This window comes from Marmota marmota, unplaced genomic scaffold, assembly GCF_001458135.2.
Source record: "Marmota marmota marmota unplaced genomic scaffold, marMar, whole genome shotgun sequence".
Lineage (NCBI taxonomy): Eukaryota > Metazoa > Chordata > Mammalia > Rodentia > Sciuridae > Marmota > Marmota marmota.
In genome coordinates, this window is record NW_025999842.1 from 1,111,737 (window position 1) to 1,138,974 (window position 27,238).

Consider the following 27,238-nt stretch of genomic DNA (forward strand, 5'->3'; position numbering starts at 1 on the left):
TCAGGTTCTAAGAAGCACCCAGGCGCTGAACCCTAGCAATCTGTCTGCAAGCCGCAGGCGAATTGCAGCCTGAAATTACCTGTTCTATGGCTGAATGAGCTGCGGTCAGTCGAAAACAGGGGAGGTGACGTCAGTTTACCAACATGGTGGCTGCTGGCCTCCTCTGTGGTCTGACCGGTGTGGAGAACCGAGATGGACCGCTTCCTTCCCCCGTCTCGAACCCAGAATTCGATTTTTTTCATTTTCATTGTTAGTATTTTCAAAGGAAAAATTGTTTGACTTTGTAAAAGAAGTGTAAGTTCTTTTTCTTTTCATTATATATGTGATATTCTCTTTTACGTTTTGTTTTTATTCTCTACTCCATTTTTTCTTTGTATTTTGGTTATTCTGTATTTTCTTGGTTTTATTTTGCTTTCTTTGACCTCCTGAGAAGGATGCATACTAATATTTAGCTTTTTTACTTTTATAAACTTGTTATTTTAATCATATCATTTAACGTTTAGATACCACTTTATTTTAAACTACATGTTTTATTACATATTATTTTTATCACTTGATGAAAGTATTTTATTTATTTTTATCACTTTATAAAATATCTTATAGATTACAATAGTGTTGTAATAATAACCATGATTTTTCTTGGCTTATAGGTTATTTAGAAGGCTTTTTTTTTTTTTTTTTTTTTTTTTGGCTTTTTACTCTTTAAATATGTGGGGATTTTCCTTGTTCATAAAGCTAATTTCTCACTGATTTCCCATTAGTCTAAAAACATAATGTACATGATATCACTCTTTTTAAAAATCAAGATTTGCATTTTAGTTAGGCATATACTCTATTTTTGTTTGTTTTCTCTGTGTTTGAAAAAAAAAAGTATATTTAATAGTTTGGAGATATATTCCTCCATATATGTTAAAAGGTCAAGTTTGAGCATGTTTTTCAAATCTCTACCCTTACTGATTTTTATTTATTATTTTGATAACCAAGAAATCTTAAAATGTACCTAATGTGAATTTTATTTTCCTCATTATCTAAAATATTTTATTTTATATATTTATAAAATTCTTGAGGGCATAAAATTTTAACTTTTTACATCATTCTAAAATACTTACATCATTATGCCATGTCTGTCTTTATCTTTATAATGTTTTCTGTTTAATAATGAACTTTGTCCACTGGTATGCTGGAAATGACCTGTAATGAGTCAAAAGAGCCAATTGAAAACATGTCTTCCCAACTCACTTATGTCATACTGGTAGCTTAAAATTAGTCATGGCAAGTATTAACACAGGAACAATGGCAAATACCACAAATCTCACCTCATGCCCCAGCATTGGTTATTTAACATTTGCCACCAATGCTCTGACTTCATTTGATACTAGTGTTACCATACTAGATTTATTTTGATTAGTGTTTGCATGTTGTGACTTTTTTGTATACTTTTACTTTGAATCTTTTGATTTATATGAGTCTCTTAAAACAAAATACAGTTGGACTTTTAAAAATGTAGTCTGATAATCCCTGTCTTTTAACAAAAACATTTGGTCTATACACATCTAATATTGCACAGGACACATTTTCCTAAAAAGTTATTCACTGTTAATCTGAAATTTAAATTTGACTGTGCCCCATATTTTTATTTTACAAATCAGGAAACCCTGTTCCTTTCAGGCTTAATCCTAAACCTCAGGAAAAAGTGGCACAGAATCATAGCAACTAACATTGTACTAGGCCTTTCACGAAGCTCTTCGTATCCATTTTCTCATTTAATTTTTAAAACAATACAAAGCTATACAATACAAAAGTGCAAATCAAAATTATAGTGCTGGAATTATTATTATCTCCCTCTTAGGTTAGAGACCAGAAGTATATAGAGATATTTGTCCATGTGTAGAACATGGCAGAGCCACCTTCAGTGTAACCCCAGAGATGCGGGAACCCAAAATGAAGTTAACTTTGCTTTTCTGCAGGAACTGTAGTAGGTCCTACAGATCAGAAATTTACCAAGATATACATCTGTTTCTCTTTATTCTATTCCAGTTCTGTCCACCCTGAGTATTTAGAATGCCATGCTTTTGTGGCAATATTTGCAATAAATACTATCTATGCTATTCTCTACTTAGAACTGCATCATACTCCAAGATTAAGTTCATATGAGAGCACTAAAACCAAGGGACAGTGTGTTTCAGGGTTAGTAATATCATTAACAGCACCAAGTTCCAGAAAACAGAGATGCTGAGCTAAATTAGAGCTGATCTTGATATGAATAATTCAGATATGGTAAGATTTTGATGTCCTCAAATACACAGCACCCCTAACAATCATGGACTGAAAAATACCCTGTGTTCTAGCCCCCTAACATTGATGGAAACAGAAGGAAAGTGGGTACTTGACACAAGTTATTAATGCATCCCATAAGTAAACCAACATTCCTGGACACCTACTATTATCTCATTGCACCCCAGTTTTTAAAGTCAGCTTCCTCCTGAATTTTTTGCAGATTTATTTTATAGGTTCTTGCTGTAGGTCTCTGCGAATTCCTGCTACTTGTCTTCCCCACCCACTTCCAAATCAGCTTCACAAAGCATGGGTTGGATCTACCTCCTGCTCATGAATTGCCTAATACTTTCTGGCATAAACTGTTGGTTTCTAATCTTTAAGTCAAGTTAGGCTTTAAAAGTGCTCTGAAAAATATTTTGTTCCATACATCTGTAAGGTACAATTGTACCTCATCATCCATACATCTCCGACTTACTTATAGAATTCCATTCAGTTCTCTTACCAGTAGCCAGTATACTTATTTCAACTCCATATTCTGAAATTTACAGTGATGTTACCAAAAAATGCATGTGATGGGTTAAGAATTGGGAAGCAGAAGTGATAAAAAAAGATTTAAGTTAATGTAAGAATGAGATGATTAGAAGTGGCCTAATAGGGCTGATGTTCCAGCTATAAGATGTTCAGATTATTTAAGGGATAGCAAACTCAGTTGCTGGAGAAAGCACTTGTTTCTTCCAGCCAGCAAATACAAAACAGGCATCCAGGTGTGAGATCTCAGCTTTGCCAGCTAACAACTTGCCACAACTTGCTCCCATTCCAGTTTCTTATCCTGTTCACTTAAGCTCTACTGCAGCATTCATCAAACTCCATTCAGCCCTTTTCAAAGCAATACATTTTATGATTAATCACAGTTTATGAAAATATCCTACTCTCCTTATTTTCAAGACTGGCTCAAATGTGATGGAAGATTTTATTGAGTTAGCTTATGTATTCATGTGGAAAATTTTTTATGGTCCTTTACATGTTACACTTTTTGCTAAAATTTTAAATTAAATTTAGGGCTCCGTGAGGAAGCAACATGTTGATCCTGCAGTTTCTCACCACTTCTGGCACAAACTGCATATCTTGAAGCTGTGTGTCCCCTTAGTTAAGAGGCAAAGGCATTCCCTATGTCCAGAGGTATGGTTCTGAAGCAGGTGCAGAACCCCCAAAGCTGGCAGCTGGTTGTAAGTAGACCGACTTCAGCCCATGAGCTACCTCATCAAGTGATTTAATGCCTTAAATGAAGATACCCACGTGCTACTTCATCTTCTTATCACCCTGTAACAAGTACCTCCAACATGTTTCTCTCCTTCTTTAGCTCACAGAGAGACCAGTCCACATTGAGAACACACCTCCTCTTCTCAATATGCCCTGCCCTTTGTCCCTACTAAGAGGATGGGGAATTAGCACACACTTCTGCTTTGAGGACAGTTAAGGACACAGCTCTGCTACACTGCTGCCACTCCACCTCCTGACATTGACCAGACCTGAATTGCTGGCAATTCCACCTGTTCAAAGGGCCATCTACTCTAGACACAAAAAGGCAATCTCCTTTCTTTTTCTAATTTTCATTTGTCTTCAGTTTTGTTAATGCCCACTCATGAAGCTGCATGTTTCCTCAATAAACAGATTTGTACCTCTGCAAATTTCTCAGCATCTCACCTTCGGATTTGGTTCCTCTTCTTCTTCTTCTCTCTCTTTCTTTCTTTTTTTTTTTTTTGTAAGTGGGGTAAAAGTGAAGCTTAATACAAGTGTATATATATATATATAAAACCTAGAAATTAAGAGCTAGCAACCTTTTATTTCTTGTAATGGGTTGTCATTCTAACCCCTTTCCTCCTGACACAGGTAAGTTAATGGCTAAGCCTGATTTTTGAAATGAAGACAAAGTTAATGCAACTCTTCTAATTCTTTGAGAGAAGGGAATACTGATTTGCATCCTCTGTAGGGAGTGCTGTTATTGAACAAATGCCAGTTTTGAAGGTAAGAAAGGCTGCAATGGCATAGAATTTTCAGAAGCTTCAGCGAGGGAAATGATGTAGCCATTCCTCTATGCATCATTGATAATCGGCCTGCAGGCTGACTGTTGTGAATGTTTACTTACTTCATAATTTATTAAAGGAAGTAACTGGAAGTTTTCTTAATTTCTTTTATCATTTTTTGCATCATTTATTCCAACATATTTTGATTTTCAGGCCACAGACTAGGGTTGTCATTGTGTGAGTTTATTGGGAATCGGATGTAGGAGGACAGATGGAAAAGCAACTTGGAGAAACTTCTATGTTCTCTACTTGATCATCCAGAAAACAAAGTGCTTAAAGTCCATATAACTTTCTGAAACAGCCTTGAATAAGGTGTTCAGCAATTTTGCATAATGTGTTCATACATTTTCAAGTATGTTAAGCATGATGTATATTTAATTGCCTTTGCTATCTGGAAAAAAATTTCAGGTGCATAATTGAGAATCTGCTAATGTAGGGGGAACACCAGGATATCCTGGACCACACATGAGTGGAACATTTGCATAAAGGCCACAACCCTTCATTCTTTTTAGTAAGATTAGAAAAGTTTATGCAAGATTAAATTATTTTTTTCTGAAAACTTTCAGTCACTGATTTGATCCTGAAATGTTATCCCTGTTGTCTCTATGGAGTTCTGTTCTTCAAATTGAGATTTCTGTTCTGTAGAAATTCCAGTAAGTTTTGTCTTCACTCCCATTACTTCATTCATTAAGACACTGAGGCTTTTTTCCCCCAGGAAGTCATAATGGGTTTGCTAAGTGCTTTGTATCAATGGCTGTTGCTTTCTTAGCAATGCTGTTGTGAAATCTCCATTCTCCTATTCCTCTTATATACTGTTGTCACTAAAAGTGTACAGTAACCTTATATCGTAAGCCTCTAATAGAAAACTAAAAAATATTTCTCTAGTGCTTAGGAGAGGTCCAAACAGGTTGGTAAATGCTGTATCAGTTATCAGCTTGAATATATAACCAAGAAAGAGACCAGTTCATGGGCAAAGTTAAATCTGAAATAGAAACTTTGTCATCCTTCTGTGACTGGAGGCCAAACTGTGTATAGGAAGGAAAAAATAAACTCTTCAGTGACTCTGGGGGAAAATAATGTGAACTTCAATGGTTTCTAGGATGCTAAGATCTAGTGTAAAAACAAATCTTCTGTTCATGGAATTATAAAGAGAGAAAAAGAAATCCATGCAAATTTGCTGTTAAACTAGAAAAGTTAGCGAGTATTAAATTTGTGCATTGATGTATAGAAATAACATAGTGTAAATAGGGTTTGGTACTATTAAAGGTTTCAGGCAGCCACTGGTGGTCTTTTAATCTATTCCCAACCCTCACGGTTATAGCAACCCATTCTTGTGAAGTGTCACACCAGGCTCTATGAACACATCACAAATGTTGAAATAATTTTTAAAAAGGAAACATTGAGAAATAGAAGGAAGGGTATTGTTAGCTACGCATGTGATATCAGGTGAATTCTCACTTATGTAGGCCCTTGCTTTGTTCTGGATAAGGAGGTAAAAACGGATCTTTCAAGGAGTTTTGATGTAAATATGAATTGAAAAGTAAATCAGTGGTTATAGAGAATGCAATTTCAAGAGGGTGCTTTTTGTTTCTTTTATAACAGAAGGAAGAGGGGCTGGGGTTGTGGCTCAGGGGTAGAACACTCGCCTCGAACGTGCGAGGCCCTGGGCTTGATCCTTAGCACCACATAAAAATATAATAGAAGGAAGAGTAATAACATGTTTGTGCACATATAAGAATAATCCAGTACAAAGAGGAAAAGTAATGATGTAAGAAAGTGCAAGAATTTCTGGAAGAATTTCCTTGAGAGTTGACCAAGGATGGATGCATAAGTAAAGGAGCTTAGATTATAGCACACACCCCTCATCAGCCACAGAGGGGAAGCAAAGTACATGACCACTGGTACAGCCAGAGGGCAGATGTGCAAGTTCTCTTCTGGCTCACCTTGTTCTCAGTAAAATGTGAAGGACTCATCAGCTGGAAGTATACATAAGCAAGAAGGTACAGGAAATCTGAGAAAAATTGTGTTTAGTTCTCCAGGAGAGTGGGACATTGAACAGACTACAGAAAGGGAGTATGAGTTTACTTAAGATCTTAAATTTAAAGCAAATTCTAATGCTTATTTTTCTCCATCCACGCTCAGCTACAAGGATGCAGGTGAGGACTAGGCAAAGGGTTGGATATAACCATTGAGGGGCAAATAAACTCAGGGTTGTCATTATTAAGGTTTAGGTAACACTGATGTTCTTTCTCACTGAAACCCACACTTCTAATTGGTTTCCTTGATTATTTGTCTATTTATAGATGTATTGAAAGTGTCTGGGAATACTATGTTAGCAATATGCACTTAATACATAAACCATTTTCTTTCTGTTCTTTCAATGTTCATTCACAAAAGAATTCTTTGACTAAACTTTATTTAATATATCTGTGTCCTAATCCTCTGATATTATATACCGGAGAGTAGGCAGAAATTTAAAAGGGAAATTGCAATAATGTAAGTGGGCCAGACATATAAAGCTATTTTTCATGGTCTAATGGTTTTTAAAATAAATCTAACTCATACATATATCATTAAAAACCCATTAATATTTTATAGTCATTTTTCATTTATTCACTTAATATATATATATTCATATCTGTCGTGTACAAAACATTTTACATACTAAATAGGCACTGAGGTGAAGAGAGGAGAGAGGGCTGGGATGACAACACAGAACCTCAAGGCATTTGCAATCTAAAGGGGGAAATTCGTATTTACAACAAATTACTCAAAGCAGGAGAAAAAAGCACTACAACATCAGTTGCATGATATGTGTTCATCTAACTTACCACTGTATACCACAGTGGGCCTGAAACATAGTAAGGGTTTGAGAACATTGGTGAGTCGGAAAATGCCATACCAATATAAGCCACACTAGAGGAACATGAGGAAACATATGAATGAATTCTGCACAGGGGATCTGAGCAAGCTTAAAAGAGAAAATACTTCACCTGGTCTTTAGCAAAAAAGTAGGAGCCCAAAAAAAATGGAAGAGAAGGACCCTCTGGTATGAAAGCCTGGACAAACATGAGCACTGCCAGTGGAAGCATAGAAGACTTCAGGACACCAGCATAGGGAAGTCTGAGGACTGAGGAGCATTTATGAAAGGTCATGCCAGATGAGCAACCCTGCAAGTGGAATGCATGGGTTGTCAGATAAAGGAGTTCTTATTGAACCTCTGCCCAACGTTAGGTCAAGGACTACCCATGTTGTCATTCCTTTAATGTCACAGAGACTCACTCAGGGAGGTTATAATTATTCCCCATTTTATATGTATGGGAACTCAGGATGTACTTGGTGATCAAGAACATCCAAGTTATATATAGAGAGTCAACTCCCTGTGTATCACTGGTACTATTAAAATAATTTAAATAATTTGGTGACATTATATGATTTGTGTTGCTACTACTGCTTTCACAAATGATGAACATAATGAAGTTAAATTTAGAAACTAAGCACCATGAATATTATACCTTTTCCTCATCTTTGCTTAGAAGTTCTAAACATTCTGATTAATTTTCATTTTGTCTTCAACATTTTCATTCAATAATATGACTATTTTCCGAAACAATAGGTTTAAGTGTTATTTTGCTGGTATAAAATCTACTATTTCAAATAATACAATTGCTTATTATTCCAAATACATAAAATATGTAATTTTTTCTCATACTCTTTTACTCTAGGAAACGGTTTGTGTATTTGTTTTTTCCTGAAGTTACTTTGCCCTTCTCTTCTTTTTGTAACTTCAAACTTCAACCAGAGAGTTGTAGATAGCAGCCAATTCATCATTCATGTTAGACTCAAGTTTTTCATCATCTTAGAGAAATACTTTCTGCCTCAAAATATTTTTCAGGCTTCTATTAAATATATTCCCTTTTATAGCAGGTCTTTCAACTATCAATTAACTCTTACTAAATTTTACCTATTTTTTCCAAATACTTTTCTCAAGATAAAAATATCAAACTCATGGAAATGCACCCAACAAATCTTTAAAGTTCAGTTCAATATTATTATCACTTATGTAACTCTGAAGAATAGCATCTAATCTGATTTAATTGCCTTACCCAAGTGTTTTTATTAGCTCCTATAAATATGAACTCTTTTTACCATGTTTCAATTCCTTCTTTTCCTCTTTATTTTTTTCTTCAAATAAAATAAACTTTTTTGTTTATTTTATTTGAAATCCTTGAAAAATTTTTAAGTAGACTTTGTCAGTGTGGCCTGTCTTACAAACAGACTTGGACTTAGGTAATCCTAAGTCCGTAACCTCAAAGATCTTGCCTGCCCCTTCTTTAGTGATGATATTAGGTAGGAGCATTGATGAAAGATTCTGATCCTAGCCCAAGCTATAGTGTCAATGCAAGGAATGCCCCATGGTTGGCTTTATGTAATAGAGAATAAGATCAGCTGAAGATCTAACATTAATGTATGTTATGGTTTGGATATGAGGTATCCCCCAAAAGCTCATGTGTGAGATGACTCAAGGAGGTTTGGAGGAGAAATGATTAAGGTTAGAGCATTAACCTAATCAGTGAATCACTCCCTGATGAGATTAACTGAGTGGTGACAGGAAGCAGGTGAGGTGGGGCTGGAGGAAGTAGTTCATTGGGGGCATGCCTTTGAGGCATATATTTTGTATCTGGTGAACAGAGTCTCTCTTGTTTCTGATTTTCATGTGAGCCACTTCCCTCCATCATACACTTCCATCATGTTGTTCTGCATCACCTCGAGCCCCTAAGGAACAGAGTCTAGTATTTATAAATTGAAACATCTGAAACCATGAGCCCCCAAATAAACTTTTCCTCCTCTACAGTTGTTCCAGTCTGGTCTTTAATCACAATAGCAAAAAAACTGACTAAAACAATGTGACAGAAGAAACCAAAGAAAGATGGAGAATGTTTAACGTATGGTGGTGAACAGTGGTTGGAATATATGATCAACTGTTTATGGAAGTACCTATAGTTTGGTCTTTGCTGTACTGAAGAGCAGAATTAGGAAGAATAATGTGTGGAAGTTACTGGAGGGTAATTTTCAGCTAAAGACAGAATTGGCTAAGTGGAGATATTAAAAAATGGAACAGGGCACTTCCTGGAGGAGAGAGAGCCACTTGTAGAATGATCAATTTGGATTTCCTCCAGCAAGGAGATACTTAAAACTGGGTGACCATATAATTTACTTTCTAAACAAGGATACACTTAAGAGTGAAAGGATAACAGTTGAGAACAAGGATATCCAATGCAAATTAATTTACATGTTACCTTAATTCACCTTGCTCTAGACTAATTGTGAGCTCGTTGACATGTGGAGGATAGGAAAAGACTAACCATAGCTGGGAAAGGGGGACACACGGAAGCTTGTGGGGATACTGGGGCAAATCTGTGATCTTCTCATCCCCACCCTGATAGGAGGATGAAATTAAAGCCTGATATTAAATAGAACTACAGAGTCAGCCTGTACATGAGCCAAGTGTTAAGGTCTACAGGTATCCACCTGGGGAAAATTCCAGAACAGGACCATTGTCTCCACAGCCCCAGAGGGTGGAGTATATGCTCTGCCCAAGCCAAATTATCCAGGAAGTTCTACAGAGCATAACATTTAAAAAAAAAAAAGTAAGAAGAGGACCAACACAAATGGACTAAATTAGATTGTGAGGTGACAAAGTGGAGAACAGGATCAGCATAACAACAGAACTTCCTCCTCATATTGTTAGCATCCTGAGAAAAATGGATAAGGACAGGAGAAATGGGGAGCAATTTTCCTAAGTGTGGCCTGTGTTAAATCAGATAGGATGAAATTTTATCTGATACACATTCCTTCTATTCCAAATGGCAAAAGGTTAATTTTTTTAAATATTTATTTATTTGGCAAAATTTGATAAAGAGAAAGTATCGAAACCAAGACAATGAATAATTAGTTTCAAAGAAGGAATAGAAAATTGAGAGAGAAGAAAGTTCTTAAAATTTGTCTTAATGAACAGAACAAATACATGCAATTATTTATAATGAAAATTACACTGTGATCAGGTTAGTATTACAAAACATCTCAGAAATCTGACTGCTCACATTGTGCCAGTCACCAAACAAAAAGTTAATTTTTACTATTATAACACTATTGTAATCTGTAACGTATTTTAGAAGGTTATTAACCTGCATAAACATAAATTTACACTTACTGACTGCAGCAGGCACTAACATCTGGGACCCAGTTCCTAGTCCTCTTTTTGCACTTTATCCTCATGCTGAATGGGCACCTTTCACTTTGCCATGCCACCAATTTGACTCAGGAAAAACTGACTCCGCCCCCACAGTAACAAGGAACCAGTTCAAGTAATCTCAGTTCCCTGCCCTGCGATTGCTCAGCTCAAACCAACAGCATCACATACTCTCATCAGCTGTTCTTGGGGCATAAGTCAGACACATGTAATAGAAAAGCTATCTTTCAGCATGAACAAGGGCAAGAGTATTGCCCCAGTTGCTGTTAGCCACCATTAAAGGAACTTGATGGAATACCGCCTGTGAATAAGGTCACCACCTGAGGGGCAGAATCCAAGGAAGTGCAGAATGCCAGAGCCAGAGCTCCGTTTTCACCAGGTGTTCCCTACCTGCAGCTTCCCTTTGGGTGTGATAATAACTTCCCGGGTTAAGCCATTTTGAGATGGATTATCTTGACTCCAGCTGGAAGCATCTGGAAGCATCCTTATGGATCCATAAAACAGTGGTTGCCAAACATGTCTGCATATTGAAATTACTTGAGGATCTTCAAAAATTGCTGATGCCTGTATTCTACCCAGGAATTATGATTTATTTGTCTAGTGTGGGGTTGATAGAGCCAATTAATCTCTAAACTTCCTTTCTTCCTGGGGATTCTTGCCTAAAAAAAAAAAAAAAAAAAAAAATAGCACTGCCCAAGACTCTGAGATCCTTCAAAGTGACAGAGAATACATGTTCCCACCAGGCCTCTCTACCCCCCATAATGAAGGAGAGACTTTTACTCTTTGTAACAACATTTGAATTGCTTTCCAGCTGACCTGCTTGAATTTCTGCTTGATTGTCTCATCTGTATCACATTTCAGAAGATGTGTTAAAGAGCCTCCCCTAGTTAAAATGGTAATATGTATCTCCATAAACCAGGTGCTTTGGAGTATCAAGGGGCCAGACTGAATGGCCATTGTCCATAGAAGCTTCCTTTCTTAATTGGTAGAGTTAGTAAAAAGGAAGAAATTAAATGCCAGAGAAGGAATCGAGACTTCATTATACTGTAAACATGCTCTGCCTCCTGTGAGCCTGTGTATCCTGCTACATGATACACTGAGAAAAATAATATTTATGTAAATAGTAAAGCTTTTGTGAGAATGGTACAAAATAAAACATGTGGAAGAATTTAAAATTAAAAAGTGCTCAGGAATGTAAGCTATTCAGTATAAGGGGTCCAAAAAGTTAAAAATGAAATCTAGTTCTAACCTTAATAGACACAGCAGTTCCTGCACCATGAAATAGCTTAGGCAGTTACATTTGCCACCAGATCCTCTTTCTGACCTCCCCTTCATCCTTCTTCTCACCACCCTCATAAAAAAGCAAGCTTTCTCTGTAAAGTACCTTTAAGACTCATCCTTGCCCCAAATAATTTTCAACCTGTTTGCCACACTCTGCACCCTGTCATTTAGAAATCCTAGGCTGCCACTAATCGGCAGGAAGTTTATTTTGTTGTATTTTTTTCTCCTAGGTTTTTAGAAGCACTCCATTTCCTCCCTAAGAGTATACCTCTGGGTACCACAATGATCCATCATTCCCCACTTGAATTATAATGTCTATCGAAAGAAGAATCTCTTGGGAGTCTTGAGTGCTAAGTGAGGAATGATTTTCAGAGAGATGTGTGGGAAATGGTTTCAATATTTGGCAGTTCCTAAAGGCAAGATGATTTGAGATGTTGGCTTTTATAAAAAAAAAAAAAATACTTGATCAGCTCATTATGCTATTCTCTTATTTCTGAAAATACCTTGTCCTAGGAATATTATAGTTGGCAGGTGCACCAAAGTAGGTATTTTATAAGCCAAAGCATTATGATTTTTAGCATATTTCATTCATTTGTCCATGTATGTCACATAAAACACATAAATGCATATATTCACCAGGAAATAATCTTTCTCTTACAGATATCTCCATTAGATTATACAATTCTGAAACTAAAGACATAGACAATGCCCCAAGAATCGAAACAGCTGAAAATACTGCAAAAATGTACAAAGTGTCAACCATGAGACGAATATTCGATTTGGCAAAACTTCGAACAAAAAGATCAGCATTTTTCCCAACTGGGGTTAATGTCTGTCCACAGGAATCCATGAAACAGATTTTAGCCAGTCTTCAAGCTTATTATAGATTGAGAGGTAAGGAAAAAGCTGAAACCTGTTTAGGCTTTTTTCTCTCTTCATCTCTTTTATTTCATTCATCTGTAGGCTGTCTTTACCCAAAGCTTCCTGAGACTCTCATTTAGCCACAAGAGGAAAAAAAAAAAAAGCAGCCCACTAATCTGATACTAATGAATAATAAACATCCAAAACTATGGTGGGTATCATCTCTTGTGATTTAAAACAATGTCCTGTGCAACTTGAGATCATAATGGCACTTGACAAGTCATAGAGAGCCTTGATATACAGATTTTACCTCTTTGTTTTACTTTTGCTGAAGCCGATATTGAATTTAAATATTGTTCTTATGAAGTGAAAAGTACAGAATGATTGCAACACCAGATATCTGAGCAAGTTGAATTATGACTTAAGATTTCATTTTTCAAAAGCAACATTTCAATCCAGATCTCTCCTCTCCTCTCCTCTCCTCTCTCTCTCTCTCTCTCTCTCCCCCCCTCCCTCCCTCCCCTTAACAAGCCTGCTATTTATTGCAAATCCAGGGAAAAAAAACTTCTAATTTTTGGAAACCTGGAGGCAGGTTGGAGTGTGGAGGGGAAACAGTTAATTAAGAGTGACTGCCAAGACATAATGCAGGGTATGACCAGCTCCCAGCAGAGGCACAGTGCAGCTTCTACCCCATGACAGCTTAACAGGATTCTTCCTGCATTCCCACAAGTCATTAAGGGGTTAAATCCCATCACAGCCATCCGTGACTAGTTTTTTTTTATTATTTATTTGTTTGTATACCATAGATGAAAAAAGAAAGTCCCAGAGCTGCTTCTTTAAAATAAAAAATAATTTTTCTCTAGCTGCTATTCACTTCTCTGGGTAGCCACAAATAACACAAAGGACCTATCTCTGTGAAGCCTAAGTTCAACTCATCTTATACATGGAAATTAAGGAGATTATATTGCAGATTTCCCACCCTAATCACTCTAGATGCTTGAACCTATTCCAAAATACAGAACCTTCTTGCTCTACTTAAAGCCCATTCAGTAGAGCAAGCTGGCTCAATTCTAGCCTATGATATGTTGTGTATTTTGACGACTGAAAACTTACATCATTATACTAACATCCAAAAAGGTCTTAGAAGTCTACATCTACAGGAGGGAGATTTGTGTGTGTGGTACTGGGGATTGAATTCAGGAGTTCTCTACCAGTGAGATTCATTACATTCCCAGACCTTCTTTTTTTTTTTTTTTTTTTTAAATTTTGAGACAGGGTCTCACTAAGTTGCTGAGACTGACCTCAAATATGCAATTCTCCTGCCTTAGTCTCCTGATATACTGGGATTACAAATGAATCCTACCACATCTGGCTGTCTGTATCTATAAAACATGCACAGGGTTAAATTAATCTGAGGAGTTCTTATTGTATTTTGGAGGCATACTCAACTAAGAATTTCAAAAAAAAATCAAGCCTTATAATTCCTCATATGTCTCATTTTATGTGGAATTAAAAAGATTTGTTTTCTGATAGAAACCACATCCATAGAAAATTGAAAAGTACTGGGTTATAGTCAGGAGAACTCCAGTTGTAGGAAAGAAGTACTCTATATAAATATTCTGAGGTCCTGGCATAGCATCTTACCAAAGCAGTTTTTCAATAAATACTTCTTGATGATACAGAAGGCAAATATCCCATTCATTGAAAATGCAAAAAGAAAAGACAGAGAGAGAGAAACACATAAATTATTCATTTTGAATGTGCCTATATATTGACAGATAATGACACTGGTCATTTATATAGTATTCACAAATTGAAGCATAAACATACAAATATATAGTTTTTTATCACAGTGAACATGAACACTATTGCTAACTATTTTCTTGTAACTTGTAACTCTTTACAACACTCACAAACAGGATTCACTGCAAGTATTTGAAGAATAGACTATTTATTGCTGCAACCTAATTTTTAGTCCTGAATTTTTATTCTTATCTCTATTCTTGATTAGGTTTGCCTCTTTCATTCTTGTTTCCCTGGATGAAACAAACCACTGTTTTTCTCCCCACAGCAATGACAGTCCATTATCTTTATAGCTGTCCCTGGGTGACATTAAATTTTACTATTCATCAGTGTGGATTTCTTAAGTCTAACAAATTGGTTCACAAAGAAACAAGAAATAAGACCTAGCTACAGTGTTCCTTTGATGGAGTAACCCACTTACCGATCTCATCACCGCTTTTATAAAATTATCTGTTGACATCTTTCAAACTCAGGGGAGAAAGCTCGCTATTCCTAAATCAAATGGAATATTGAGCTATTTCTTTTCCCAATGCTTAAAGCAACACAAGGGAAAATGCTCTGAGCTCACGCTCATCCCAAAGCACAAATAAAAAAGGGAAGTTTGTTTCTGGCCCTCTCCAGGCTGAGCTCTGTGCTCTTCCCCATCCAAGCATCCAAGCTCCCTGCTTTATAGTTGTGTCCCCTCTGACCCCCACCACACTCACTCCAGGCTTTCCCTGTCTTTCCTATCTCCACTCTCCCTGCATTCCAATATCAAAAGCTAGATTTTTCTTCCTCGGTGACATGTAACCTAGAGTGGATGAAAGATGGGAAGGATCTTTCTACACCAAGCATTGTCCACAGATCAGCAGCAGCTGAGAACTTGTTAGAAATGTAGATTCTCATATCCCACTCCAGACCTACTGTCATAGTCTGCATTTTAGATCCCTGGGTCATCTGTTTACACCTCAAAGTTCTGTAGAGGCACTGATCTGGAAAACATCTAGAGACGTTTCAGATGAGATCTGAAGAAGTAAATTGGCATGATCAGGGGCACAGTTGGCAGAAGAACATGGGTAGGACTCAACATCCTGATTCCCATTCCAGTGTGTGTTCCCAATGAATGTGTACCCAGCCCCATTCGATGTTTAACAAATAGAAGCATAAGCATACAAATCACAGTAAACATGAACACTACTACTAACTATTCACAATTGGGAAGAATTAGATGAGACTAATGGTGTGAAAACGCTTTTTTAGTCCTAAATTTTTCACACCATTGGTCTCATATTCTTCTTCCCAGTTGTGAATAACCATCTGCAGGGCTGAACTTCCCATTATAGACAGCCACACTGGCCTCCAGAGCCTGTGTTTCCTGGGGTGCTGCCTACACATTAAAGAGCAGAGAGATAGGGCCTCTGTGGTCAGATTTCAGGCCTAGGCCAAGACTGGGGATCACAGATCAACTCTAGTCAAGGGTCAACATACCATGCAGGCAGTGATAGTTTTTTTCATATATCATTATATCTCTGGCACTTAGATGGGTTTTGACCTAAACTAGCAGGTATACTGGGGGGAAAAAATGGAAGGGCAAAATAGAGTCCCCAGAAAGAGTATGGAGTATGTAGGAGAGAAGGGTAGTGAAGGCAGTTGACTTGCTCAAGCTGAACAAATAACTCTCAGAGTTTGGATAAATCTGAAAAAAAAAAATGCAAGTCTTGTTTCTCTCATGACTGGCATGTAGACCCTTGAGTAGAAATGAAGGCTCAAGAACCATGTGATGGCTGGTACTGAAAAAGACATTGAAACTGATCCCTGATCCTTGCCTGACAAGAGAGAGGTCATAATCACAAAAAGTGGGTTCTCCAGGGGGAAGCTACTTTTTTGCTCCCATGAATGTTGATCCTGCCATTTGGGAAACTAGATGGCACATTTGAGTTGGTAGGACTGCACCCTCTAGGGGAATTACTAATTAAAAAATTAGTTACCTTAAAGGTTCTTATCTGGTTTCTATTGGTAAATGACTTGAGCTTCTACTGATCTGGAATTCCCTTTGCCTTTTAAAACAGAAAGCTTGGGAAAATCCAGACATAGAATAAGTTGGGAGGAAGGAGATAAAGCAATAAAAGCAAGAGTCTCCAAACTGTCCTCTTACCTTGCTCCTCCCCACCACCCCTTTCCTCAGCACAGCAGTCAACTAGTCTTAGTTAGAAAGTCAGATGATGTCAGCCTCTGCCCCAAAGGTTTCAACTGCTTCCCATCCTCCAGAGGTAAAAATCCACTTATACAATTGCTTTTATAATAGGAGACTTCTGTATTGATTACTAACTTAACTCCTCAAAACAATTTAACATTTTATTCCCCTTTGTACATTTTTCAGTTGATCCCCTTGCAAAGTTTTTCATCATAAGTTTAAATAACTAGAAATGTTGTAACTTTCGATATTTAAAATAAAACAAGAACTGGCTGGGCTTGGTGGTGGATGCCTGTAATCCAGGTGGCTCAGGAGGCTGAGGCAGGATGATAGTGAGTTCAAAGTCAGCCTCAGCAATGGTGAGACACTAAGCAACTCAGTGAGACAAAAATACAAAATAGGGCTGGGGGCGGTGGGGCTCAGTAGTTGAGTGCCCCTAAGTTCAATCCTTGGTCCAAAATAAATAAATAAATACAACAAGAACTGGATCATTCTTACATATCCAGTGGAATCTACTACATCCACTGAATACTCTTATTGAACCATCGAATTCTTTCAACAAATACATAAACAAACTCTTCTTAAGAGAAGGAAATGTTACATGGTCCCCTTTTCACCACATTTCTATTTTACCACCCCCCTAACAGTCTTATTTCAATGTAACTTATGTTACGTTTTAAAATGTTATTGATTGCTCCAAATACTTCTCTGTAAAAAAAAAAAGGAAAAAGTATAAACATTGAAATTACATATTTTTATTTCCCCTGAATCTAGGGTTTATGTCTAAAATAAAATTTTCTGGATTCAGTTGCATTTCTAGTAATCTTTAACATGTAACTGGTTAAAACAAAATATAAAAATTAGACAAATTTCTTTATAATTTTATTGACAGATGGATGTAGGGTGAGATAAAGGTTTTATAGTTGTTTATGTTTATAAATACAAAAGTATAAATGCCAAATTACAAAGCTTTGGAAGGATCCAGTATAAATGACAGTTCTGTAGCTTAAGCTACCTTAGTGTCTATCTCTAGATTGATGATGTTGCTTTGGTTTTCTATTAGTCATTATTTATATTGTGCCTTTTAAGATTAGATAGAGTTTAGCATAAATTTTATTCCTATTATTTTACTTAATTTCACTTAAGTGCTAAGAAAACTTGCTCACATAAATAAATAGAGGGGAACAAAGTTTTATTATAATATCATTATTTCTTTAATTCCTTTGGCATTATATATCAATAATACATCATGATCTGTCATCATTATTCTTAATGATCTATCCAGCTGTCAACTCCCTTAGGACTCCTAATTTGTTGAAAGCAAAGAATCAGAAATCACCTGAGTGGTCAAAATGTGTCATTCTGTATCTAAGTTCACTCCTTTTCTCAGTTTCAGTGCCATTATTTAAAACCATACATTCCTATGGTAACCTAGAGGTACTGAACCCCGATAAGAGTAGGAAAGGATGAATGAGAGGGAGGATTGTGACCAAAAGGGAACTGAAAAAAAAGAGAGATATGTCCTTTTAGAAAAGCATGCACAGGGAACATGAGGCCTGGAAATTGACTCTTTTTAAACTTCCATTTGTCTGTTCATCCCTTGGAAAGACTTCTAGTATAGCCAGGGTAACTACCTCAGTTTGGAGACAACTGGTTTCCAAGGCCCTATACAATCTGTAACCCCCTTTCCATATCTTCTTCCAGTCCTCATCCTCCATTATTCTGTGATGCTCTAGCCACACTGACAGACCAGCTCTGCAGAATGGTGACAGCACTGAGCCTGGGTTGGGGGAGTGCTTTCTCTTCCAAATGCTCAAAAGTCACCTTTATAGTGAGGTCTTCCTCATCCACCCTATTTGACATTGCAGCCTTACTTGCATTTGCACATGCATGCTTGTGCATGTGCACACACACACAGGCACACGCTACATTCCTTATATTCTTTTTTCTCCCATAGCACATAGAAAGGGTCTAACAAATATTTTGTTAAATGAATTAATTTCTATGGGCTATAAATTAGTGTGTCAATATAAACCATAAAAGAATTTTCCATATCATGAGATTATGCTTTGGGGGAAGGGTTTTCTTCTTTAAATGTGGCCATTTTCCACCCCCTAATGGCTCTGTGTTGCAGTGTGTCAGGAAGTGGTGTGGGAAGCATACAGGATCTTCCTGGATCGCATCCCTGACACTGAGGAGTACCAGGACTGGGTTAGCATCTGCCAGCAGGAGACCTTCTGCCTCTTTGACATTGGGAAAAACTTCAGCAACTCACAGGAGCACCTGGATCTTCTTCAGCAGGTAAACCTAACCACTTTGTGGGTATCTAGAACTCTGCCCCTTGCCCTGCAACCCTGGATCCTTTTGAATTGGTTTCCACAGCACAAGCAGCAGTGGAAAAATTCTTGGAGGTATCTGATAAGACCAATAGGAATTTTATTCCTGCAAAATAATGTTGTACAGGCAGGTTGAAGTGTAGATGAAGGGAGAAAAGAATGAAAATAGACTTTAGCTCTTTAGTTGGCATTATCTCCTGGTAAAATTACTTTTTATCTTCTTTGCAGAGAATAAAACAGAGAAGCTTCCCTGAGAGGTAAGTGCCCAAAATAGAGTTCAGCATGCTCCTGACTTTCAAAAGATCATATAATGGAGTGACACTAAGCTATTGTACCTTTATGATTTTTATATCAGCCACCAAGATCTGTGTAGGTTATTCTGACAATTTATGCCTACATTGTACTGAAGATAAATTAGTATATAAAAGGGAAATTGTTGAACCTTATAGATTGAGATAGATATTTGTGTAGGAATTCATCACTATCTGATAAATATCATGAATATTTTCATTTATAAGATATAGAGCAATTAAAAGTATTTATAAAATATAGAGCAATTAAAATAGTTTGAGTTTTAGAATTTGTAGTAAACTATTGGTTACATCAGGAAAAGATTAATACAATCAGAGAGCAACCTGAATTTTGAACACTCACTTGGTATTCTGTAAAGTGTTAGTATTTCTCAAACTAAATTACTGAAGCACTGAGCTCTATCCTCAACAAGAACTGAATATCAAATAAGGAAATTGAAATGAAAAAAAAAAGAAAAAGAAAGCACATTATATAAAATGATTAAAGAAGAGAGGTGTTATTGCCACAATCTAAACTCAAAAATTACATACCGTTTATAACATTTAGAAATCTAAATCTGAAGGTAACACTATAAGAGAAACACAAATTGGGCAATATGAATTAATAGAAATTCTTTATATTATGTTTCACATTTGTTGCTTTGTTTCTATTCTCTTTGCCACATACCTGATTCAGAATCTTACTAATTTACTCTGTGAACATCAAATCTTATCTCCCTAAGTTATGCCCCTTCCTCCAACACCTTCTCCTCTTTAACTGCTGCTAGATTGATAAATCTGGAATGTTCCTTTTTTCATGTTGAGCCCTGTTCAATGGCATTCAAAAGATTCTCACACCTGCCCCTTGCCCTTCTGAATATCCCACTCCCCATCTTCTCCACACACGTCTGTGCACAGGAGGCTTTTGGTTAGACCAGCCAGGGGGAGGAAGAAACCAGAGGGAGAGAAGAGAATGAGGTCATGAATTTAGCAGCAGGGCACATGCATGCCTGTACAACACACACACACACACACACACACATACACACACACACACAATAACACACATGCACCTGCCAAGTCTCTGAGGGCTCTTGAACTCCTTCAACTTCAGCTCAGTTCTGGTCAGGCAGGTCTTTCCACAGAGCCTTCTCTTTGTCTGGTTCCTGGTATCCTCTCACCCCTCCTGGCCTTGGGAAGGTTTAAGCATCCCATAGTTGCTAGCCCCAGGGTATCACACTGTCTCTTATGGATGCTGTATATTTTTTCCACAATAATCCTTAGTGAGTTGTTTCCTCCCAGGTCTTTCACTGCAGCAGAGGTCAAACTAATTAATTAAGAACTTTCACCTCTGACCTTTGCAACTTAACTCACATTACCTGTGATTACACTGCAGTCCCCAAGCCACTTCCTCACTGCACACATCATGGGCTGTTCATCTGGGCTGTGACCCCAGACCTTTCCCTGTTGCTTAGAAGAACCCTCCTTCTTCACTCCACCTATGCAAAACCTACTCTCTTTCAATTCCAGGTAGACCCCAACCTCCCTATGATACCTGAACAGCCTACCTGAGCCTGCAGCTGTATCTCCCTGTGCTGGACTTTGTACTCTGTGCTTAAATTTTCACTTAACATTTCCTTGCTTCATCCCATTTCCCTGTGAGAGTAAAAACTCCTTAAGGGGAGGAAACATTTTACACTTCTATGTGCAAAGTTCTCACATAGGTTGCTAATCAGTTATATCTGGTGAGCCACTCTTTTACAGATTTTGGTAAGTTATTGGAAGGGAAATATATGACTTAAGAAAGTCTTAGTACTAGAATCTGAACTTTATTTGCAAGACAGAGAGATTGACTCCTCTGATTTAAATATAAAATGATAACTTACTGACTCCTTTATTTTCAAAAAAAAAATGAAAGCAAAGCAGAGACTACCCATGAGAAAAAAAAAATCAACAGAATATACCAAGTCTGGATAGAGAAACATTAAAAATTATAAGAAAAATTAGCCCAAGGCAGAAAGAGAAAGAAACAGAATCCCTCCATCCATTCCTACGCCTGCCAACATTGCTGGAGAGGAGCAAAAGACAAACACTTTATATTAGTGGCAGTCACCAGGTAGGAAAAAAGAGGGAAAAAAGAAAAGGGATAAATTTCTCTTTTATTTCAAATCTTTCCAAGAAGAAAAAAGAGAAATTTTTCTCATCTGACTAGCCCATAAATCTGCCACTTCAGATGACTTTGAAATAAAAGCCAGTGGAAGAAACGAGTGGCCCAGTTTCCCAAGCTATAGCTCCTAGGTGACAGTACAGGTTGAGAGCTTAGTGGCAAAATCACACCTAATCATAAGTGATAAAGAAACTAGCATCCTGCATAGAGTCCTGCACAGAGTGGGCTGTTGATTTGTAACTGGTACAACAGCTAACACTGTTATAAATCGCTCTTTTGTCATTTTTTTTTCACAGAAAAGTAAAACAAAGACACTAAAGTAATAATAGGAGGCAGGAGATCTAACTATAAAGATCTATAAAGTTAAAATGAAAGAAAAAATTTTGTCTAAATATATACACTATAATATTTAATATAGTGAGGATTAATTTAAACATGAGCTACATAAAAACTATTTACTATTTTATAAAACCAAAAAAAAAACAGCAAGAATAGCTAGTTGGAATTTCCAGTATGGTCTAAACTTATATTTGGACTGTGTACACCAATATCACCATCCATTGTTATTGGTCAGAGCACATGCAGGGATGATTGGTGATATTTTGTATATTACACTTATTAGCACTTTGGAAAATTTGGGTATGGCAGAAATATGTAGGTGGTACTGGGGGCTCTGACCATCCCAGATGATTTTCTAACAACAGAATATCTAACCATTTCTTTTATTCTTCCCATCATGATGAACCACAGAAAATTAGATCAAATACATTTTACTAACACAGACACAATCCCTTGGGATCTAACAGCTTATAGAAATAAATCTTTCAGCAAGTTTCAAAAGATACAACTACAATTACTCCTTTCCAGATAAATCTTGCTAAACTGTACCCACATTAGATATGCAAACAGCTCTACCACCACGACCTTTAACCTGCCCTGAAATATCTTCCATGTGGCCATCCATGGTACAGCAACCAACTTCCAAATCCCCAGTTGGTACCACTGTAGCAATTGGTGGGTCCAGAATACAGATTTAATACACCTTTATTATCCAAAAACCTAAATCTTTCCCATTACTGTAACCTCAAGAGTTACTTTATTAGGTAAGTAAATGTAATACTACCTTGATTGGCTGGTTTGAGGATCTGAGATTTTAGGAAGAATATTCCAGTCACAGATCATGTCATCTCTTACCTTTGAGGTCAAGGACACAAAGAGGCTATATAACATCAGGCCCCCCGAACCAGTTTTGCCTACTATGGAAATACCCCCACCCCCAAGATCAGACAAAGCCAAGATACTTACAGAGAAACTTGCCATCAGACATAACCATTTTGGGGGCAGGGTAGTTAAGTTTTTCTTCAATGGGAAGTTATTTGAATAACACTTTTGTGATTTTTTAAAAAGGTTACATACATTTTTAAAGTGTGATTTTTTTTCTCTATTTTTTTGGATCTATTCAGCATAGGCAAATTTGTAGGTTCCCTATTGTCATCAAATTCTTTTCATCACTTTTTCTTTCTATTGTGCTAATAGAAAAGATGAACTGTCTATAGAGAAGACATTAGCAGACCCTGATGAGACTGCTGTGTTTTCAACAGGTAAGCTCAGAGCTCATTTCATCTGCTTCTGAACCTTGATTTAAATAATCACGAAAGCATGTTATTTATAAAGGAATCCTTACTCAAAGTTGACAAGAGTTTACAATGTATTTTTCCAATTCTAACTGGTTGTTCTAACCTTATAAATAACTTAAATTCATTGCTCAAAATTTGAAAATTAAAAAGAGAATAAAGGTGAAAGCAAACCTTTGCCCATTATCCTACAAGATGGAGGATTTTAGCCCATTGCTGCCATCAGTTCTCTACTATGTTTATATGTTATTGAAACCATATTAGAGTTGCATCATTTTTTCCACTTAACAGGACATAAAGAACATTCCCACTAAAACTTTTACAAAATAATCATTTTAATAACTTCTAATATCCTATTGTATCCTGTAGAAATGTAATCAACTATTCCAACATTGTTAAATGTTTATATGCCATTACAAATAAAGTTTAACTAACATATTTAAGTATAAATCTTTTGTAATCACTCATTTCTCAAAGTAGATTACTAAGCTCCTACAACATTGAATGGATGTTATCAAATTAGTCTTCTAAAAAATATTGTCACAATTTAAATAGCCCATTGTTCAAAAATATAAGAATTTCCATTGCACACTTGCCAGTTTTGTATATGATTATTTGCTTCAATGTTTACCAAAAGGAAAGAGAAAACAATTTTTTCTGTGTTCATTAAATATGGGAACATTCTCTTTCAATTTTTACTATTGTAGTCTACCATTTTCCCTTATAATTTAATAATATTTTCAAATACAAAAACAAAACTTCTGTGCAATGTTTTCCTCAGTTTCTTTGGTTTTAACTTATGTTAGTAATGTCTTAAAAGTCAAATGCTGACAACTTAAAATCTATAAACCGAGAAAATTAAGATTTTTAAACAAGTGATAACATCCCAATTCTTCACTTACTGATATTCAGAGAAAGCTACTACCTATATTTTAATATCTCTCCTACATTCAACTAGTTTACCATTTGTAGACTGACTTGTAGCTAATAATGGAACAAATCTAGTTCTATATCAATTATAAGAAGTTAATAGTAAGATCTGCCTCACTGACCTGCACAGGAGCTCAGGCCCAGGGTAGGCCCGAGTCCATCCTTTCACCAGCAGACACCTGCCAGAGTCAGGCCCAGCCCAGATCTGCCTTGCTGACATGTGCAGCAGCCAGTACCCAGAGTAGGCCCCAGTCCATCCAGCCACCAGCAGACACCCACCAGAGCATAGGCCTGGCCTAGGCTCACCTCACTGACCTGTGCGGAAGCCAGGGCCACAGGTAAGCTTGGGTCTGCCCCACCCACCACTACCTGGGAGCCCAGGTCTAACCCACTTTCATCTTGAGACACTGCAGTCATCCTCATAGCCTTCCCCATGCAGTAGCCTCTACTTTGGAAAAACAGACAGGACCTAACCTAGAAGCAGCTGCATTGTGGAGCAGGCATACTAAAGTCAGTGTGAGGCCCTCCCTTTAAGCTCCATCAATGAAAGATGTTGCATCCATCTTGGGGAACCTGCTCTCTCTAGTTATCTCCTGCTATTGTCACCACCTCCTATAATTGCAGTAGCATCCATCTTGGGACACCAGCAGGATCTGAAAGCCCAACAACAAGGTGAGGTACAGATAACCTGCACAGATACTACAAGATTATAGGGTAGACACATCAAAGAAAGAAAACTTCAGACCAATATCTCTAATGAACATAGATGCAAAAGTTCTCAATAAAATTCTGGCAAATTGAATACAAAAACATATCAAAAAGATAGTACACCAGGATCAAGTGGGCTCATCCCAGGGATGCACGTTTGGTTCAGCATATGAAAATCAATAAATGTAATTCATCACATCAATACACTAAAAGATAAAAATCATATGATCATCTCAATAGATGCAGAAAAAGCATTTGACAAAATACAGCACCCCTTCATGTTTAAAACACTAGAAAAACTAGGGATAACAGGAACATATCTCAACATCGTAAAGGCTATCTATGCTAAGTCCAAAGCCAACATCATTCTAAATGGAGAAAAATTAAAAGCATTCCCTCTAAAAACTGGAATAAGACAGGGATGCCTGTTTTCACCACTTCTATTTAACATATTTCTTGAAACACTGGCCAGAGCAATTAGACGAAAGAAACTAAAGAAATACAGATAGGTAAAGAAGATCTCAAATTAGCACCATTTGCCTACGACATGATTCTATACTTAGAAGACCGAAACAATTCCACCAGAAAACTTCTAGAACCAGTAAATGAATTTAGTAAAGTAGCAGGATATAAAAGCAACACACATAAACAAAGGCATTTCTGTATATCAGTGACAAATCCTCTGAAAGGGAAATGAGAAAAACTACCCCATTTACAATAGCCTCAAAAAAAAACTAAAATACTTGGAAATCAATTTAACAAAAGAGGTGAAAGACTTCTACAACAAAAACTACAGAATGCTAAAGAAAAAAAAATTAAAGAGAAGACCTTAGAAGATGAAAAGATCTCCCTTGTTCTTGGATAGGCAGAATTAATATTGTCAAAACGACCATACTACCAAAAGCACTATACAGATTTAATGCAATTCTGATCAAAATCCCAATGATATTCCTCATAGGAATTGAAAAAGAATTCATGAAAGTCATCTGGAAAAATAAGAGACTCAGAATAGTTAAAACAATCTTTAGCAAGAAGAGTGAAGCTAGTAGCAACCCTATACCAGACCTTAACCTATTCTACAGAGCAATAATAACAAAAACAGCATGGTATTGGTGCCAAAATAGACTGGTAGACCAATGGTACAGAATAAAGAACACAGAGACTAACCCACATAATTATAGTTATATTAGACAAAGGCATCAAAAATATACATTGGAGAAAAGATAGCCTCTTCAACAAATGTGCTGAGAAAACTGGAAATCCATATGCAACAAAATGAAATAATCCCCTATCTCTCACCATGCACAAAACTCAACTCAAGGGATGGGGTTGTGGCTCAGAGGTAGAGCGCTCACTTAGCATGTTCACTAGAATGCATGAGGCACTGGGTTCGATCCTCAGCACCACATAAAAATAAATTAAAGATATTGTCTCCATCTATAACTAAAAAATAAATATTAAAAAAACTCAACTCAAAGTGTATCAAGGACCTAGGAATTAAACCGGAGACACTACATCTATTAGAAGAAAACGTAGGACCAAATCTGTATCATGTCAGATTAAGCCCCATTTCCTTAATAAGACTCCTATAGTGCAAGAATTAATATCAAGAATCAATAAATGGGATAGATTCAAACTAAAAAGCTTCTTCTCAGCAAAAGACACACTTGGTAAGGTGAATAGAGAGCCTACAATTTGGGAACAAATTTTTACCACACAGGTCAGATAGAGCACTAGTCTCTAGGGTATATAAAGAACTCCAAAATCTTAACAACAAAAAACAAATAACCCAATCAATAAATGGGCCAAGGATATGAATAAACACTTCTCAGTGAGAAGAGGATATACAATCAATCAACAAATATATGAAAAAATATTAATCATCTCTAGCAATTAAAGAAATGCAAATCAAAACTACTCTAAGATATCATCTCACTCCAGTCAGAATGGCAGCTATTATGAAGACAAAAAATAAGTGTTGGCGAGGATGTGGGGGGAAAAGTACACTCATACTTTGCTGGTGGGACTGCAAATTGGTGCAGCCAATATGGAAAGCAGTATGGAGATTCCTTGAAAAACTGGGACTGGAACCATCATTTCACTGTATCCCACTCTTTGGTCTATAGCCAAAGGACTTAAAAACAGCATACTACAGGGACACAGCCACATCAATGTTTATAGTAGCACAATTCACAGTAGCTAAACTGTGGAATCAACCTAGATGCCCTTCAGTAGATGAGTAGATAAAGAAAAGGTGGTATATATACACAATGGAATATTATTCAGCATTAATAGAGAATTAAATCATGGCATTTGCAGGTAAATGGAAGGCATGGGAGAAAATAATGCTAAGTGAAGTTAGCCAATCCCAAAAAAAAACAAATGCCAAAAGTTTTCTCTGATTTAAGACTGCTGAATCATAATGTGGTTGGGGGGGGGGG

The 27,238-nt window shown here is 36.8% G+C and overlaps 1 protein-coding gene across 2 annotated transcripts in view; it reads left to right on the forward strand.

Annotated features, from left to right (window-relative positions):
* Impg1 (interphotoreceptor matrix proteoglycan 1) overlaps positions 1-27,238 on the forward strand; it is a 140,661-nt gene that overhangs the window by 13,693 nt on the left and 99,730 nt on the right. Inside the window, exons 2-5 of one of the 2 annotated variants that reach the window (XM_015496940.2) lie at positions 12,556-12,789; positions 18,867-19,033; positions 19,297-19,325; positions 23,062-23,126. In XM_015496940.2, the coding sequence (XP_015352426.1) occupies positions 12,556-12,789; positions 18,867-19,033; positions 19,297-19,325; positions 23,062-23,126 (495 nt within the window). The remainder of the gene's footprint in view (positions 1-12,555; positions 12,790-18,866; positions 19,034-19,296; positions 19,326-23,061; positions 23,127-27,238) is intronic. The other variant, XM_048800042.1, reaches the window with a different exon arrangement.